This window comes from Balaenoptera physalus, assembly GCF_965194825.1.
Source record: "Balaenoptera physalus genome assembly, chromosome: 5".
Classification (NCBI taxonomy): domain Eukaryota; kingdom Metazoa; phylum Chordata; class Mammalia; order Artiodactyla; family Balaenopteridae; genus Balaenoptera; species Balaenoptera physalus.
This window is the reverse complement of record NC_138884.1, coordinates 84,447,017-84,462,717: the sequence shown is the minus strand read 5'-3', so window position 1 is coordinate 84,462,717 and position 15,701 is coordinate 84,447,017. Positions and strand designations below refer to the sequence as shown.

The 15,701-nt window shown below is 42.2% G+C and overlaps 1 protein-coding gene across 26 annotated transcripts in view; it reads left to right on the top strand.

The window, feature by feature from the left end:
* The window catches only part of LIMCH1 (LIM and calponin homology domains 1), a 347,828-nt gene that overhangs the window by 286,490 nt on the left and 45,637 nt on the right, over positions 1-15,701 (top strand). For all 26 annotated transcript variants that reach the window (XM_082464141.1, XM_082464142.1, XM_082464140.1 and 23 more), the window contains 4 exons: positions 417-543; positions 2,002-2,159; positions 2,366-2,774; positions 5,829-6,047. In XM_082464141.1, coding sequence (XP_082320267.1) covers positions 417-543; positions 2,002-2,159; positions 2,366-2,774; positions 5,829-6,047 — 913 coding nt within the window. The remainder of the gene's footprint in view (positions 1-416; positions 544-2,001; positions 2,160-2,365; positions 2,775-5,828; positions 6,048-15,701) is intronic.

The following is a 15,701-nucleotide window of genomic DNA, read 5'->3' as shown; positions in this document are numbered from 1 at the left end:
CTCCCTCCCTATACATTCTCCCCAAGTTATACATTTTAACTCTCTTCATTTTACTTTCTAATACAAGTGAGACGAGCCCAGAGCTTCAAATACCTTTTTCTAGCCCTTTACTTTAAACATATATTGACCCCTACATATAAAATTAGATTGGCCTGATTCTGCCATCACTGAAGACAAAGATGGTCACATTTTCGCTTTTTGCCGCAAAAGGAGAAGAGGTGAGGCTGCTAGCATGCCCGCTGCTGCCGGCCGAGGGATGAATAAACTGCAAATCACGCTGCTGCCTTAAGCTGCGGAGGGAAGGGGGCCGGTTTTCCAAACGCGGTAGCGCCCCGACGCGGCGGGACGCTGCAAGTGCGCGGAGACTTGCGGAGCTCTGATCCCTGTGCACCGTCGTCTGCTCTCTCCCCACGCAGGAGCACGAGTATGTTTGACATGCGGTGTGAGGAGGAGGCCAAGGTGCAGCCGCACAGCAGGGCCCGCCAGGAGCAGCTGCAGCTGATAAACAACCAGCTGCGGGAAGAGGATGACAAATGGCAAGACGTGAGTGCCGTCCAGGGCCGTGGGCAGCGGGGGGACTGCTCTGCCCGCTGGGCTAGAGGCCCTTTGGAGCAGACGATCAGGCGGGGCTGGAAAGTCAGACTTGGGCTGGAAAGCCATGCAGAGGAAGGGGGCCCCTCGAGGGCTTCAAACGGTGACACAGTCCTTGTGGGCATTAGGGAAAGTACCCTTGCTGAAGTTTGGCCACAAAAAAGAGGGGAGCAGAAGGGAGGCAACTGGCATGGGATGCAGAATTGAGGAGGGACTGTCTTTTGAGACTATATGTTTGGAACCGATGATAATGATGATGATGACAATGATAATTGCCAACATTGAAAGCGTACCAGTAACAGGTACTATTCTAAGTACCTTGCATGTAATCATTCTTTAATCCTCTCAGTAATTCAATGAGCTAGCAACTCTTATTGTCCTCAGTTCTACACATGAGTCCCAGAACAGCTAAGTAACTTGTCCAAAGTCACACAGCTAGTGAGCAAGAGAGCCAGGATTATAACCGGTAAGGAAGGTTCCAGGGCCTGATGGGGGCCTTGGGATCATCTGTGTGCTAAGAGCAAAGAGCCAGGGCAGGGGAGGAGCCTGAAGATAGGGATGAGAGGAGGGAGAGTGGATTACTTCATCCTCACAGAGCACTCTGAGGTGGCTACTGCAGATTTGACTCTACCTTGAGTCAAAAAAGTTAACTTTTCTAAAGCTGATAAAATGTGGTAATAATTATGTCTGTGCCTGGCACCTTATGTGCACTACCTCATTTAACCCTCACAACAGGCTTGTAAGAGTAGGTATTATTATCATTTCTATTTTAGAGATGAGGAAACTGAGGTGCAGAGAGGCTAAGAAACGTGCCTGAGTTTCCAAAACGTGGAGGAGATAGAGCTAGGATTGTTTCTCACAGCCGCACTCCCACCCGTCTGACTCCAGAATCCTAAGTCTTCAACATTATGCTCTAACTGCCCATAGGATTTGTGGTGAGGTTCAGATGACTTAACACATACAGAATTGTTGGTTCTGTAAGACCCCAAAGCCAATTTTTTTTTCTGTCTTTTCTTCCTTCCCTGAGGGAATTGTAGGTCTGTGGTTAATTCCTACTATTCTGTTGTCAGAGAGTCCATTCACATTGCAGAGGTCATAAATAACAAGAAATGAAGTTTCTTACAATACCCTCTGAGGCAATACTTTAAAATTTGGCAACTGACATGGAATTTGATCACAAATTTTACATTACCATGTTTAAATAAATGCGCTGCCCTGCTATGGATAATGTAGATATTTCTGAAGGGTTCCTGCCTTCGAGGTAGTCCTGTTCCAACCAGACTTACACTGGATGTACAGGAATGTCTTAGCCTGGCCGGTAGTCAGTGCTTACTCAACCCTGAAGAGTAGAAATGGAATTATGTGCAAGCCTGAAGAAAACTGTTCTGTCTCCCTCCCCCACCCCTGCAGGACCTGGCTCGTTGGAAGAGCCGTAGAAGAAGTGCTTCTCAGGACTTAATCAAGAAAGAGGAAGAAAGGAAAAATATGGAGAAGTTACTGGCTGGAGAGGATGGGACAAGTGAACGAAGGAAAAGCATCAAAACCTACAGAGAAATTGTCCAAGAAAAGTGGGTTCTTTCTGTGGTTGTTCTTGTTGAATGTACCGTATTATCTAGATGTGCTTTTCCTAAAAATTGTTGGTTATCACGACAGCTCTGACACCAATATTATACTTTCTGTCTGTATACTTTCCTTCAGCTCTACCAAGGTCTGCTTTGCAATTCCTGTGACTGTTGCCTTTGTTCTTGCTTCCCCTCCCATGCCCATCCTTTAGGGAGAGGAGAGAGAGGGAGTTGCATGAGGCATACAAGAATGCACGGTCCCAGGAGGAGGCGGAAGGGATCCTTCAACAGTACATCGAGAGGTTCACCATCAGCGAAGCTGTTCTTGAACGCTTGGAGATGCCAAAAATTCTGGAAAGAAGCCATTCAACAGAGCCAAACTTATCCTCCTTCCTGAATGACCCCAACCCCATGAAATACCTGCGGCAACAGTCACTGTCTCCACCCAAATTCACTGCCACTGTGGAAACCACCATCGCTCGTACCAGTGTACTGGATGCCAGCGTGTCAGCAGGCAGTGGGTCTCCAAGCAAAACTGTCACTCCCAAAGCAGTGCCTATGCTGACCCCCAAGCCTTACTCCCAGCCCAAAAACTCTCAAGAGGTCCTGAAGACCTTCAAGGTAGGAGGAGTTCCTTAAGGGTAGAACCAAAACTGAACCCCAGGTAATCACTGGAAGGAAGCATCTTGCCTCAAGAAGATGCAATTGTTTTTATCAAACAAAAGCAAAATGTGTTAACATGTACGATTGTGAAGTTTATGTGTCTCTGAGATTTGGTTTGCAAGTAGTTAAGGGATAGATGATTCCCCTCAATTCCTGTTTTTAACCCTGATGGGCTTCAGTGAGATTGGTGGTTGAGTCATCTCGGTGAGCAATGTCTGTTTCATAGTTGGATATGATGGCATGGTCTCTCTATAGTAGTCATAACAAGCCCTAATTTAGCAGCACCCTCGGTGTCTCCAGCTATCTGGAGGTATTGCAAAGTCCTCAAAACAAAATTTGGATTGCCTTTGGCTTAAATAGAAGTATATACAGCTACCTGTCTTCTAGGAAGAAACTGACATCTAAAAAGATGCTACAATACAAAAAAAATAATAATACAAGGAATACATGGGATGTACTTGGTCCTCAGATGAGACAGATTTTTTTTATTTTTTAAGTGGGAAGAAACTGTTGTTTTGGGGGCTGGAGGGGTTGCCAATGAATGTGTAAAGTGATGTACCAGAACCAAAGAATCTATGACAGTCAAACGTCGTTTTTCTTCCTCACATCCTAGTATTTTCCCTCACATCAGGAGGAAGTGCTCATCCTTTGTCTCAAGCTATGTTGACTATAAAGAAAAATCAGTTCAGATTGTCCCTGCACACCACATGGGTTCATAATAGAAGACAGGTGGAATTCATCAGTAGCAGACACGGACATGTGACTGTAAAGAAAGTTTACTAAACTAAACTAATTGAGCAGTGGGGTGCCATGTATCTTCCTATTGAATTTCAGAGGGAACCAAACCACACTTTCTGACTTTTGCTTAGATAACTCTGAATGTATCTTCGAAATCTGTGCCTTAGGTTTTGATGAAGCAAAAGAAAAATGTCCTGGCTGTCTCATCTGGGTTGAATTGAGATGTTTATCCCTCGAAGGGCAGGGGCTGTGTCTTTGTTGTTCCTAGCTTCATCCTGAGAGCCTGGCATAGGTGCCTAGGCACTCAGCAACTGTTTATTGTATTAGGCCACCTAAGTACCTCAGCAGCTGTCCTTCACCTAGGGCTACTCATCATGCAGACTCGTGCACACACAGATACACACGTGATCATATGTGCTCGGCAGGCCACCTAAGGACCTCAGCAGCTGTCCTTCACCTAGGGCCCACGGTGATGCACTGTCTGAGATTTCATGAAGGAAGGTTTGGTGTTGAGGTGGCCCAGCACAGGGATAGGGAATACACTTATTTAAGTTGGTATCTAAGGCAGCTGATCAATTAATCCAGATGTCCACTTCCTATCCTTAATATAAACAGCACAATGTGATCATTTAAACAGAAGAATTAGGATAGATGACTTCATGGCAAGACTTTGGCCCTGAGAAAAGCCAGTCCCTTGCCATTGTGGCAAGACAGTGTGGAGGCCTCAGGAGAGGTGGATTGAGGAACTGGATAGAGATCCTTTTAGAGCTGGGGCTCACCAATGAGCCCTCAACTCATCATAGGTCTTGATGGCTGTCAACCCTGTTCACAGCCCCACCATTGAGTGGGTGGACCCACGTGTATGGTAGTATGTAAATGGAACAGTTGTTGCCAGATAATGCCAGAACTGAAGCTAAGGGGTGTGTGTGTGTGCGTGTGTGGGTTTTCTTGTGGGGAGGAGGTGGGCACGGCAGACAGGGAATACAGGCTCAGTTTCTTAGTACAACAGATTTAAGAGTAAAGGAAGAGCAAGTAAAATGGTTTAAGGCAGTATTTTCAAACTGAGAGTTGCCACCTGTTGCTAGGTTATGAAATCAATTTAGTGGTTTGGAATCAGCATTCTTTTTTTAAAAAAAAAGGAGGTAGAATAGAATACAATGTTTAAAAAACAGCCTAGTGCATCACACATAAAAAAAGGTAAATATTATTTTGCAAAACTTCGTTTCAGTTATCTTTACGTGTGTGCGTTCAGTTGTGATTTCAACTTCATGGATCACAGACAATAGATATACAAGCCACTGACTTAGGGTAAATAAACTATAACTAGCATTTGCCCTTCTATTATTCCTTTTAAAAGATTTTAGAAGGTTTAGTAAGAAGAATAGCTAATATTTACGTACTTACAATGTGTCAGATACTGTCCTAAATTCTGTGCATATATTAATCAGTAAAATCACCATACAGCATCATTAAGGAATACTATTATCATAAAAGTGAGGAAACCGAGGTTGAAGATTACATGGCTGTTAAGCAATAGAGCCAGGACTCACTCTGAGGCTGTCTCACTGCAGAGCTTCTTTTCAGGACCACGCTACATACTGTCAGACCTTAAGACAGAGATTTCTAGATGCCTTTTAATAAGCCAAACTAACCACCCTCACTCCTTCTTTCTTGCTCCCACCACCCTCCCTAGACATGGGTGCAAAACAAAAATATTTTAATGTGCTTGGCCTCTTTTTCTTGAAGAAACTGGGATGGTCAGGTTAACTAGAAATACGAATTTACTGTCACATAGCATAGCACCAGGTTCCCTGCCCTCCATGATAGCTTCCAAAAAGTACCCATTGCTCCCGACCATGACAGGATAACCTGTGAAATATTCCTGATCTAAGATGAGCTCCGCCTAATTTAATATGCTAATCAGAAAAAAAAAATCTCAAAGTTGTGGATTAGCAGTCAGAAAGTAAATGAAAAATTACTGGAACCCAAATATGCCCTTGATTTTCTATACTGCAAAATAAAAACAGACCCACAGTAAGGTGAACATGATATGTATTCTAACGTGAAGCAGCAGACCACCTTTTAAAGAAGCCTTCAAAGATGGCATTTAGAGGAGCCCTAGTTTCTAGAACTGACCGAAGCATATAAAAGACCTTATTCTTTGTTAGACTATGATTATTAAATGCTAATGATTTAAGGTGATTCTGAACGTGTTGTTTTGTTATAGTCTTTTGCTGGGGAATAGCATGTTCTTGTTCATTCCGGTTTTTACAGGTAGATGGGAAAGTCACCATGAATGGAGAGACGGTTCACGTTGACGAGGAGGAAAAGGAAAGAGAGTGTCCCACGGTGGCACTTGCCCCCTCGTTGACCAAATCCCAGATGTTTGAAGGTGTGGCCAGAGTGCATGGGTCCCCCATGGAGCTGAAACAAGACAACAGTAGCATTGAGATCAACATAAAGAAGCCAAGTTCTCTTCCCCAAGAGCTGACGGTAAGAAGCAAACTTTTTTTTTTTCCTCTTCGGGATAATTTCAATGTGAAAGAATCTATTTAAAAAAAAATAAGTAGGTCTTGATAATGATCATTTCTTTCTAGGAAGGTGTATTAGTTTGCTAGGGCTGCCATAATGAAGTGACACAAACTGAGTGGCTTACACAACAGATATTAATTGTCTCATAGTCCTGCTGGCTGGAAGTCCAAAGTCAAGGTGTTGGCAGGGTTGGTTCCTTCTGGTGTCTATGAGGGAGAATCTGGTCCTGGCTTCTGGTGGTTTGCTGGCAGTCTTTGGCGTTCTCTGCCTTGTAGATGCACCACCCTGATCTCTGCCTTCATGTTCACATGACACTCTCCCTGTGTGTTGTCTGTGTCCAAATCTCCCCTTTTTATAAGGACACAAGTCATACTGGATTAGGGACCTACTCCACTCCAGTATGACCTCATCTTAATTTAATTACATCTGCAAAAATCCTGTTTCCAAATAAGGTCACATTCTGAGGTAATTGAGGTTAGGACTTCCCCATATAAATATGAGGGAGGACACAGTTCAGCCCTAACAGAGGAATATAACAGAAGTTGTCATGTGTTATGAGTAAAAACCTTTTTCTTGTCCCCCTGTGATTGGTGTCTAGTGTTATAGAAAAAGAAATAAATCTCTGAAATACCTTCATTTCTGTTTATTCAGGACCCCATCAGACTTGTTAAAATAGTTTGAAAATAACTGGTGCCACCAGAACCTGACTTTCCATCCTTGACAATATGTATAAAAGGGTATCTTTCTTATTAGTTTTAAAAAACTCATTAAAAATCAAATTAATTTTTTTATTGGTTTAGCCCCTGAAACCCAGTGTAATTAGAAGTACTATTGAATGGCCAAGCTGAAAAATGTAGGGTAATTCAAGAATAGCAGAAGAGAGAACTCAAAATAACATTAGATTTGCTTATTTGGAGTATAAAACGTCATCAAGAAGATTACACTTTTTCTTAGATCTCTCACCAGGGTTCGTGCTGGTTTTGCTGATCAAACCCCAGCTGTCAGTACCACAGATACGGGCCGGCTTTTGGGGTAGAATCGGACTCTGTTCAGCCTTATCTGTTCTCACCAGAGGCTGATTTCTGCGGTTTTAATTTATAGTGTTTGGGTTGGAATTATAAAGGATGGGGGAAACTGTCAAGATTTTTTCCCCCAGCACCTAGAAAAGTTTGGTCCAGAGGGAAACTTGTCTTCCAGCTCCAGGGCTAAGTTAAATGACCCAGCTAGCTAAACCCATCCAGAGGACTAGATATTATTTTTCTTATCTCCAGGATTTGTCTTTTGAAGAATAAAATATGTGTTCGCAGAGGAGTTGAGAGGATTTAATTCTTCCTTGCAGTGCTCAAGCCCTAGAAAGAGATTCAAAGTGGAATAGACTAAAATAACTTCCTCACCATGGTAACATGTTTGCTGGTCTCTAGGAGAAAAGTTTTGTGATCAAGGCACAGGCTGAATCCCTCAACCTGGAATTTAATTCTACATTTCGTTTGCATAAATGTTACCACCTCTGAAGAGTTCTTACGAGTTATCGTGAGATGGAAGACTGAGTTCTGCTAAGAGTGTAGGAACTTTACTGGTAGAGTCAAGATGAACTTATGCTCTTAAATTTAAATGAGAAGTTCCCCCAATTAATTAGACATTGCAGTGGTAGGATTGCTTTTCTGGGACAGTTAGTAATTCTGTTCTTATTTTTCTTTTTCCATACTTAATGATGAGTGTTTCCTAAGTTCCCTTCATAAATACCTTTCCATGATTCAATCTGGTTACTCTGTCCATCAGGCCACAGGCCCTTTGCACATACTGTTGAGCACAGTTCTTTGTCCCTGTACTTTGGAGAAGCAACAGTGTAGGAGCCACACTGGTCCCATAGCAGAGGTACACAGGGCTTAGTCAGGCCCAGTAGATTAATTCCAAGAACAAATCCTAAGGGCTCTGCTATCAGGCACGTGTCCGTTCTCTACCTTTACCGCTGCCCTCTGACCATTTTGTTGTTTGAATCTGGGGGGAACACTGCCCTTGGCGGAATAGATTTTTTTACCAACAGAAGTTAAAGGAATAAGTAAAGAGACCAGATGGTATAAGGTCTAAACTTCCCACACCAACTATTTAATCTCTCTTGTTCGAAGCTTCTAACCCTTTGGGGAAAAAGCTTTATCAATCCTATATGGAATCGTAAACAGAAGAAAAGGGGGTTTTATTTGTTTGTTTTGGGGTTTTACTAAACCTCCCTTAAAAAATACTCACTCTCAATAATTACTAATTTTCTTATTTTTACAATGAGCAACATAAAAAGAAAATAGCCTATTGTCTCTTACTGCCAGGCATTTTCCACTTTAACAGTAGTTGTACTGCTACACTCTCTAATGGCAAAGAGAAGATGGATTGAAAGATGTCACATTAGTTACATTGCCCCAAAAGTATCTTGTTTCAAGAGAGGCAAAATTAGATGATCTGAAAGAAATCATGTTATTTCAGAAGTTTATACGGTATAACAAGGAAAGCCCTAATCAAAAGGTGGCCTTGTGGACTTTTTTCTGGAAACCATCCTGATCCTGGGCAGCCTGAGGTCTAATCTCATGGAAGAGCCTGGGAGTCCCTTACTCTGGAAAAAACTGCCTAGTTAGGAGTGATTTCTAGTTCAATAATACCTAGTGGTTCTGAAGAGGTCATAGCATTTATTTACCTCATGTCTAGTACTTTAGGCTCTTGAATTAACCATGTCAGGGGCTACTACGTTATTTTCTGGGTAGATAACTACCTGTATGTATCAGACTTCGAGCCAAGTTGTTAGCTGCACTTCATGAAATTTTGGCTAAAACACTCTTCATACTCGCTTACGACTTATGACACCAAAAGTTTTCCATTTAGAATGTGTTATCCTAAGAGCCGTTTTCTTTTCATTAATTAATTAATTAATTAATTTGTTTTGGGCTGTGTTGTGTCTTCGATGCACGTGGGCTTTCTCTAGTTGTGGTGAGCGAAGTTGTGGCGCACGGGCTGAGTTGCTCCACGGCATGTGGGATCTTCCCAGACCAGGGCTCGAACCCGTGTCCCCTGAATTGGCAGGTGGATTCTTAACCACTACGCCACCAGGGAAATCTCCTAAGAGCCATTTTTAAACCTACTCCTAGTTTTACTTCCTTCTCCATGTTCCAAGAAAAGCATTTCTTGACTGTGTTTCAGCCAGTATATTCCCATTGAAACGGTAGAATTCATTGGTCATGGCAAAATATGGTGACCAGCTTAAAACAGGAGGCTGCACTCAACAGCTTCCCAGGCCTTTTTACCAGCTTGCGCTTGATCTGCTCTTTCTAATTCATTTGTCCCATTCTGTGGGGCTGTCAAAGGAATAGTGTTCTTCTTTTTAAATAGTGTCTTTCTTCCCAAAACTGCATTCCCGACAGATATACTTTTTACAAAGGAGTAGCCTCACCCACCACTAAAATGTCACAGTTCCTTCAGGGTGAGCTGGAACTATTCAAAGGGCACAGGACCAGTAGGCAGGAGCATTAATTCAGACGGAGAGGCCGAGCGGCAGAGAAGGGTGGGCACCACGCTGCAATGGGCCACGGGGTGTGAGGTTGGAGGGTCAGCCTCTTGGGTCAGCATGACCACTTTTGCTTATGACGTCATGTCTTCAGGTTCCTTCTACCTCATCTTTCTTATTAGAAACTCTTGGGACCATCGACTCTTACTTTAGAAATAGATCCTAAATTAAGTTTGGCTTGTTATTAATTTTTAATACTCTGGTTATATCTATTGAGACCAACAAGCTCCAGATCATCCTCAATTGAATCACCTTTAAGGTAATGAGATCATGATAGCAGCTGTGCCGACGGTTGTCTGTTACCTGATAAGCATGAATAAATGACCTACTCTATGGCCCATTTTTGAAATTGAAAAAGAAATGCATAAACTTGCTATGAGAACAATTTTCATAAAGCAACTAGCAAAGTATATAAAATAATATTTAATTAAGTGCTAGAAAACAGGGTTAGAAGCCTAGAGGGACATAAAATTGCAAGGAACAGGTAAGATCATTGTAGGCTGGAGTTAGTCTAGTTGGGAAGGTTTTATGTGAGACGTTGATTTTGAAACTTGTAGGATTTGCATTGGAATGGAGGGGGGAAGCAAGCTGTTCCACATGTTGCGACTAGCGGAAGCAAAGACCCCAAGAGGGGATCACAGGGCTAAGAGGTGACGAGGGTGACTAGATGCCATACACTCCAACCAGAGGGATCGGGGCTCCCACGGCCCCTCCCAGTTATCCTCGAGATATTTCCCAGTAGAAATCTAACACTCACTTTTGTTTGCATTTTAAAATATTGGCTTCTGTAAGAAAATCATATCATAGCACAAATACTAGACTTGTAGAATCCAAGATTGGAAAAGAATTTGGAAGGTCTTTTAATCTAAAGACTAATTTATCCTGTTTAGTGACCTACAGAGCAATGTCTCCCTTCAAGATAGTCTAGTGTTTTCTTTTTTTTTTTTATAAATTTTTTTTTTAATTAATTAATTTATTTATTTTTGGCTGTGTTGGGTCTTCGCCTCTGCGCGAGGGCTTTCTCCAGTTGCGGCAAGTGGGGGCCACTCCTCATCACGGTGCGCAGGCCTCTCACTATCGCGGCCTCTCTTGTTGCGGAGCACAAGCTCCAGACGCGCAGGCTCAGTTATTGTGGCTCACGGGCCTAGCTGCTCCGCGGCATGTGGGATCTTCCCAGACCAGGGCTCGAACCCGTGTACCCTGCATTGGCAGGCAGACTCTCAACCACTGCGCCACCAGGGAAGCCCCGTCTAGTGTTTTCTTGATCCACTCTGAGCTATACTTGTCTTTGAATCTCTTCCTGCCTCGTTGTTGCCAAAAATGACCCTTTCCTAAAATACCTAAAGTACCCCATGCACTAGGTCAAAGGTCAAACCCCCCCCCCCAGCCTCAGTTTGTATTTAAAATAAGGATAATGATAGTATAGGCATCTGATGGTTATCGTGAGAATTCATATGTATAGAGCATTTAGCATGATGTCACAGTGACTCATAGAGGTGCCCCTAAGTTAGTTTTAACATTGTCATTCAACCAATGGGAGAAAGAAAGTTACCATATATTTTTCAGAAGCTTGGAAGGGTGATAGGTGCAAAGTTTTTTAGGTTAAAGTAAGGTCATCAAAATCACCATCTTGAACAGATGTGAATTTCAAACAAATGAGATGAATTCCACGTCGTCTTCCAACTCAGCCCGTCAGTAGCTCCAGCTGTAATTCTCTAGGAAGCAAGCAGACATGAACAGCTTTTTCCAGAAGACGATTGCCCTTGCAGATGCTCACATGCTTCTTCCAGCAGCTCATTTTGGTTCTCCTATTATTCACTCTTTCCCAAGTCTGGCTTCCCTCTGCCACCTAAACCCCCAGGACTCTCACCCGTTGACCTCCTGTCAGCGCCCTCTTGCCAGCTCATCCCAACCGATGTCCTGCACGCCCTCCGTGCTGGCGGCACCCTCCCACCAGGTCTGTGGCAATTCTCCCTCATGGACCAACGGCCAAACTCAGCTCTGAGGTATCTAAACAACTTCATCTGCGTTTCTCAAACTAAGTAACAAGATATTTCCACCTTGACAAAGCTCTAGGCCTTCCTCTTGAAAATTCAGTACTTTACTAATTTTTCTGATCCAGGAAAACAGACAATCAGATCTTTCTTGAAACATTTCATTTTGCAGTGAGAGCAGGGTGAAGGCATTTGAGTAGGTGCTGTTTTCCTTACAGCTGTGACCAACTGCAGATTCCTTTTAGATGTCAAATGTCAACAGACATTTCTCTAGAAACTGTTTTACTCCATCCAGAAGTAGTTGCAAGAGCATTAGATTTAATACTCTTACTAAGTCATTAAAGATATTTAGATACGAAAACGTTTACAGACTTCAAGATAGTATACATGAGGAACAATAAAAAAATCGAACGTAGCCCATCTGACCTGGGTCAGACCCACACATTGTTGGCTGGAGAAGTTTAAGGCAAAAAGAAAAAGTTTAAGGAATGGAAAGGCTGATTCGCCACGTAGATCCTCTTTCATCCAGTGAAAATAGATATTTGGTGATATAAAAGCAAAAAGGGAAACACATGCATGGCATATGTGGCACCTGGGTCCTGGTGCCAAGACATAAATAGACTGATTTTCCAGGCTTGCGTCCAGATAAGTTCTTCAGGACTGGAGCCGGAAAATCAGTCAGAGTCACCGAATAGCAGCTTAGGTAAGGACCTTGGACATCACACCTTCCAACCCGTAGAGGTTAAATGATCAGTCCAAGCCTTCATACCTCCTCTGTCCTAGAAACAGGGCCACTCAGACCCTGGGTCTCAGGACCATTTCTCCTCTCCTGCTTCATATTTCCAATTCATTCCACAGAGACGCTCTCTGGGCTGGTTCATCAGTAAGGTTCTTGTTAAAATGAGCAGCCCAGAGCCAGGTAGATCTGTGGCTAGACCATGTCCTTCTCAAGCCAGGAAACTGCCACCTCCCACCTGTGGCCTCAGGGCTCGGTCTGGCACCAGGGCCAGTTTGGATGGTGTTCTTAGTCAAGGGGACGCCAACTCCCGGCTTAGGCCCCTGTAACCTTTCTGTGCTCTCATTCATTCATGTCCAGGGATCTGTTTTTATTTTCATTCTTGAGACAGTATTACCAGTTGGAGAAGGGAAGGCTTCTCCTCTTTTCAGCTGTAACCAAAGGAAAGTGTGGGCCATAAAGCACATTTTCCAGCAAGACAGGTTTGTTTCAGGCAAATCTCTGAGTCCATCAGCACTGGTTAAAACTGCCAATTTTGAACTCATTTCCTTTGAAGTAATGATGTGAGTACAAAAGTAACAAGACTTCAGAATGGAGTATCAGGCAGAAGTTAATTAAACTGGCTTTGGGATTTCCCTTGATTATATATAATCTATATATATATAGCAGAATATAGAAAACCATAAAAAAATATAAACTAGTTATTACTCCAGCTACTCAAAAATTAAGATTTTTTTAAATGTGCATCCTTCTCTTTTTCTCAGTGTATATAAAATATTTTGGGGGGGCTCATGTTATTCAAATTGTGTTGTAACTTGCTTTTTCTCTTAATTTATCCTGAATATTTTGTTAGTAATAGCTTGATTTTGATGACTAGTATGCATTTAAACTAAGCTTGACAGTATAAATTTCATAAATAATGCATCTAACATTTGCTTCCCTATCATGGGTTACATGTTGGTTCTATGTCATATACCATGCTGGGTCCCTGCCCCCCTCAGAACCTGGACTGGATCAAAAGCCCCAAGATGGGGTGATGGCTGGGGGTGGTCTGGTCTCAAGCTGCCCTGGGAATTGGAGACTTGGCTAACTTGCCCCCTGTCCCGAGAGATCCCGGAGAGTTCTCATCTTTTGCATGATAAATGGATGAGAGGTAGAATGGAAAGGATGAGGTAGAATGGATGAGAAGGAAAGGACATGGAAATGGCAGTTTGAATCATTTCAGCAATAAACTTGGGACACTCAGGTTCTGGATTGCATCTTATGGGTCAAAACCTTTAAATACCTGGGGAGAAGTTGGCAGTGGGTGTGACTCCAAGTCCAGATGATGGAGCATTGAGGTTACCAGCACAGGTCAGGGTTCCTACCTTCCCTACCTACTAGCAATGTGACTCTGGGTAAGTCACTTAGCCTCCTGGGCCTCAGCTTCCTCACCTGTATAAAGGGAATCATATTGGTGCATACTTTACAAGCTTGCTCTGAGGACTAAGGAAGATAATCCACATCAAGTGCTGACCTGTGGGAAATCTAGTAAATATTGACCATGGCTACAGTGACAACAGTGTATAACCTTTAAAACATAATTTTAAGGGAAGATAAATTGGGTCATCTGGGAGTTCAGTATTTGAGTGTTAAGCCACATAGAAATGCATCCAGAAACATGAGTATTCTTGAAAATCGAAGTTCTGCATTAGTCATGCATAAGTAAAATATTACTGAAATGAGGTGTGCCAGTAAAATCATCCTTATTGAAGTAGTGCTTGAGGACTTCGTCTCTTCTGCATTATAAATTTTGTCTAGGGCTTCCCTGGTGGCTCAGTGGTTAAGAATCCGCCTGCCAATGCAGGGGACACGGGTTCGAGCCCTGGTCCGGGAAGATCCCACACGCCGCGGAGCCTAAGCCCGTGCGCCACAACTACTGAGCCTGCGCTCTAGAGCCCGTGAGCCACAACCACTGAGCCCACGTGCCACAACTACTGAAGCCTGCGCACCTAGAGCCCGTGCTCTGCAACAAGAGAAGACAGGGCAATGAGAAGCCCACGCACTGCAACAAAGAGTAGCCTCTGCTCGCCACAACTAGGGAAAGCCTGCGCACAGCAACGAAGACCCAATGAAGCCAAAAATAAATAAATAAAATAAATTTTTTAAAAGATTATGTCTAAAGGACTTCATGAATTATCTTATTTCATTGATTCCAAGGGGCACACTTGCCATATTTGAGCATCTCTAAATCAGGACATGTCTTTTTCTTTTCAGGATATGTCTTATAATCAATAGTGTGTCCTATTTAACAGGCAGTTTGTTTTCTTTCTTAGTAGTACCTAAAATAATACAACTTAAACTTGATGGCATCTAAGATTTAATAAACTATGTCCATTTCTTTGTTCATGTTTGGGCTGGGAGGGCTTTGGCTCAGTTTTTGTAGTTATTTATTTCCAGTCACTGGAAACACCAGTGTTCTCAAGACCATCATTCATCAATATTTAACTGCAGATTTGTTTCCCAGCCTCAGATAGTTTTCCATAATCTAATCCATTTGGGGAGAAAACCGAAAAATCAGTATTTCAGACAGTATTTTATATATTAAAAATCAGTATCTCTGACAGTATTTATATATTAACATCATAAAACAAAAAATACTATGTATTAATATTTCTATGTGTGTGGGGGGCAGTTTAAATTATTAAACCCAGCTTATTCTGTTGTAATACTAGGCTGGTGGGTCTTCAAAGGCTACTCTCATGTCAGTTGTTCATATAACAGTGTATACACACACACACACACACACACACACACACACACATACAGAGAACATATATATGTAACTTCACTATAATAAAAGAGACTTTGGTTTATTTAACCATTTCCACTCATTAAGTCTCTTAAACGGCTTCAATTCAGGCTTCTGATGTATTAAAAAGTTACAAAATCCATTAAGTAATATAAATATGATGCTTATTTCCTTCCTAGGGTTTTAAAGGTGCATGTTAATTTAATATTATGTTCTTCCAGAATTGATACACGGTTATCCATCATTAGAAAGTGCTCATCTAGTTATGAAGATGTCAAAACCACCCCATCCTCCAAAAGAAAAAGCATATCTTTGCCACTAGATGCTATTATAAAATTCTTTAGCAGCTTGAAAGGCTAGTGGCTTAAAGTTTCCTTGTATCTTTTTTTTTAACTTTGAAAATTTGCAAATAATTTTTTTACAAATTTTTTTCCATTTTTTTATTGTGGTAAAGTAAAGCATAAAATTTACTATCTTAACCATTTTTAAGTGTACAGTTTAGTAGTATTTAGTACATTCATATTGTTGTGCAACCATTTCCACCATC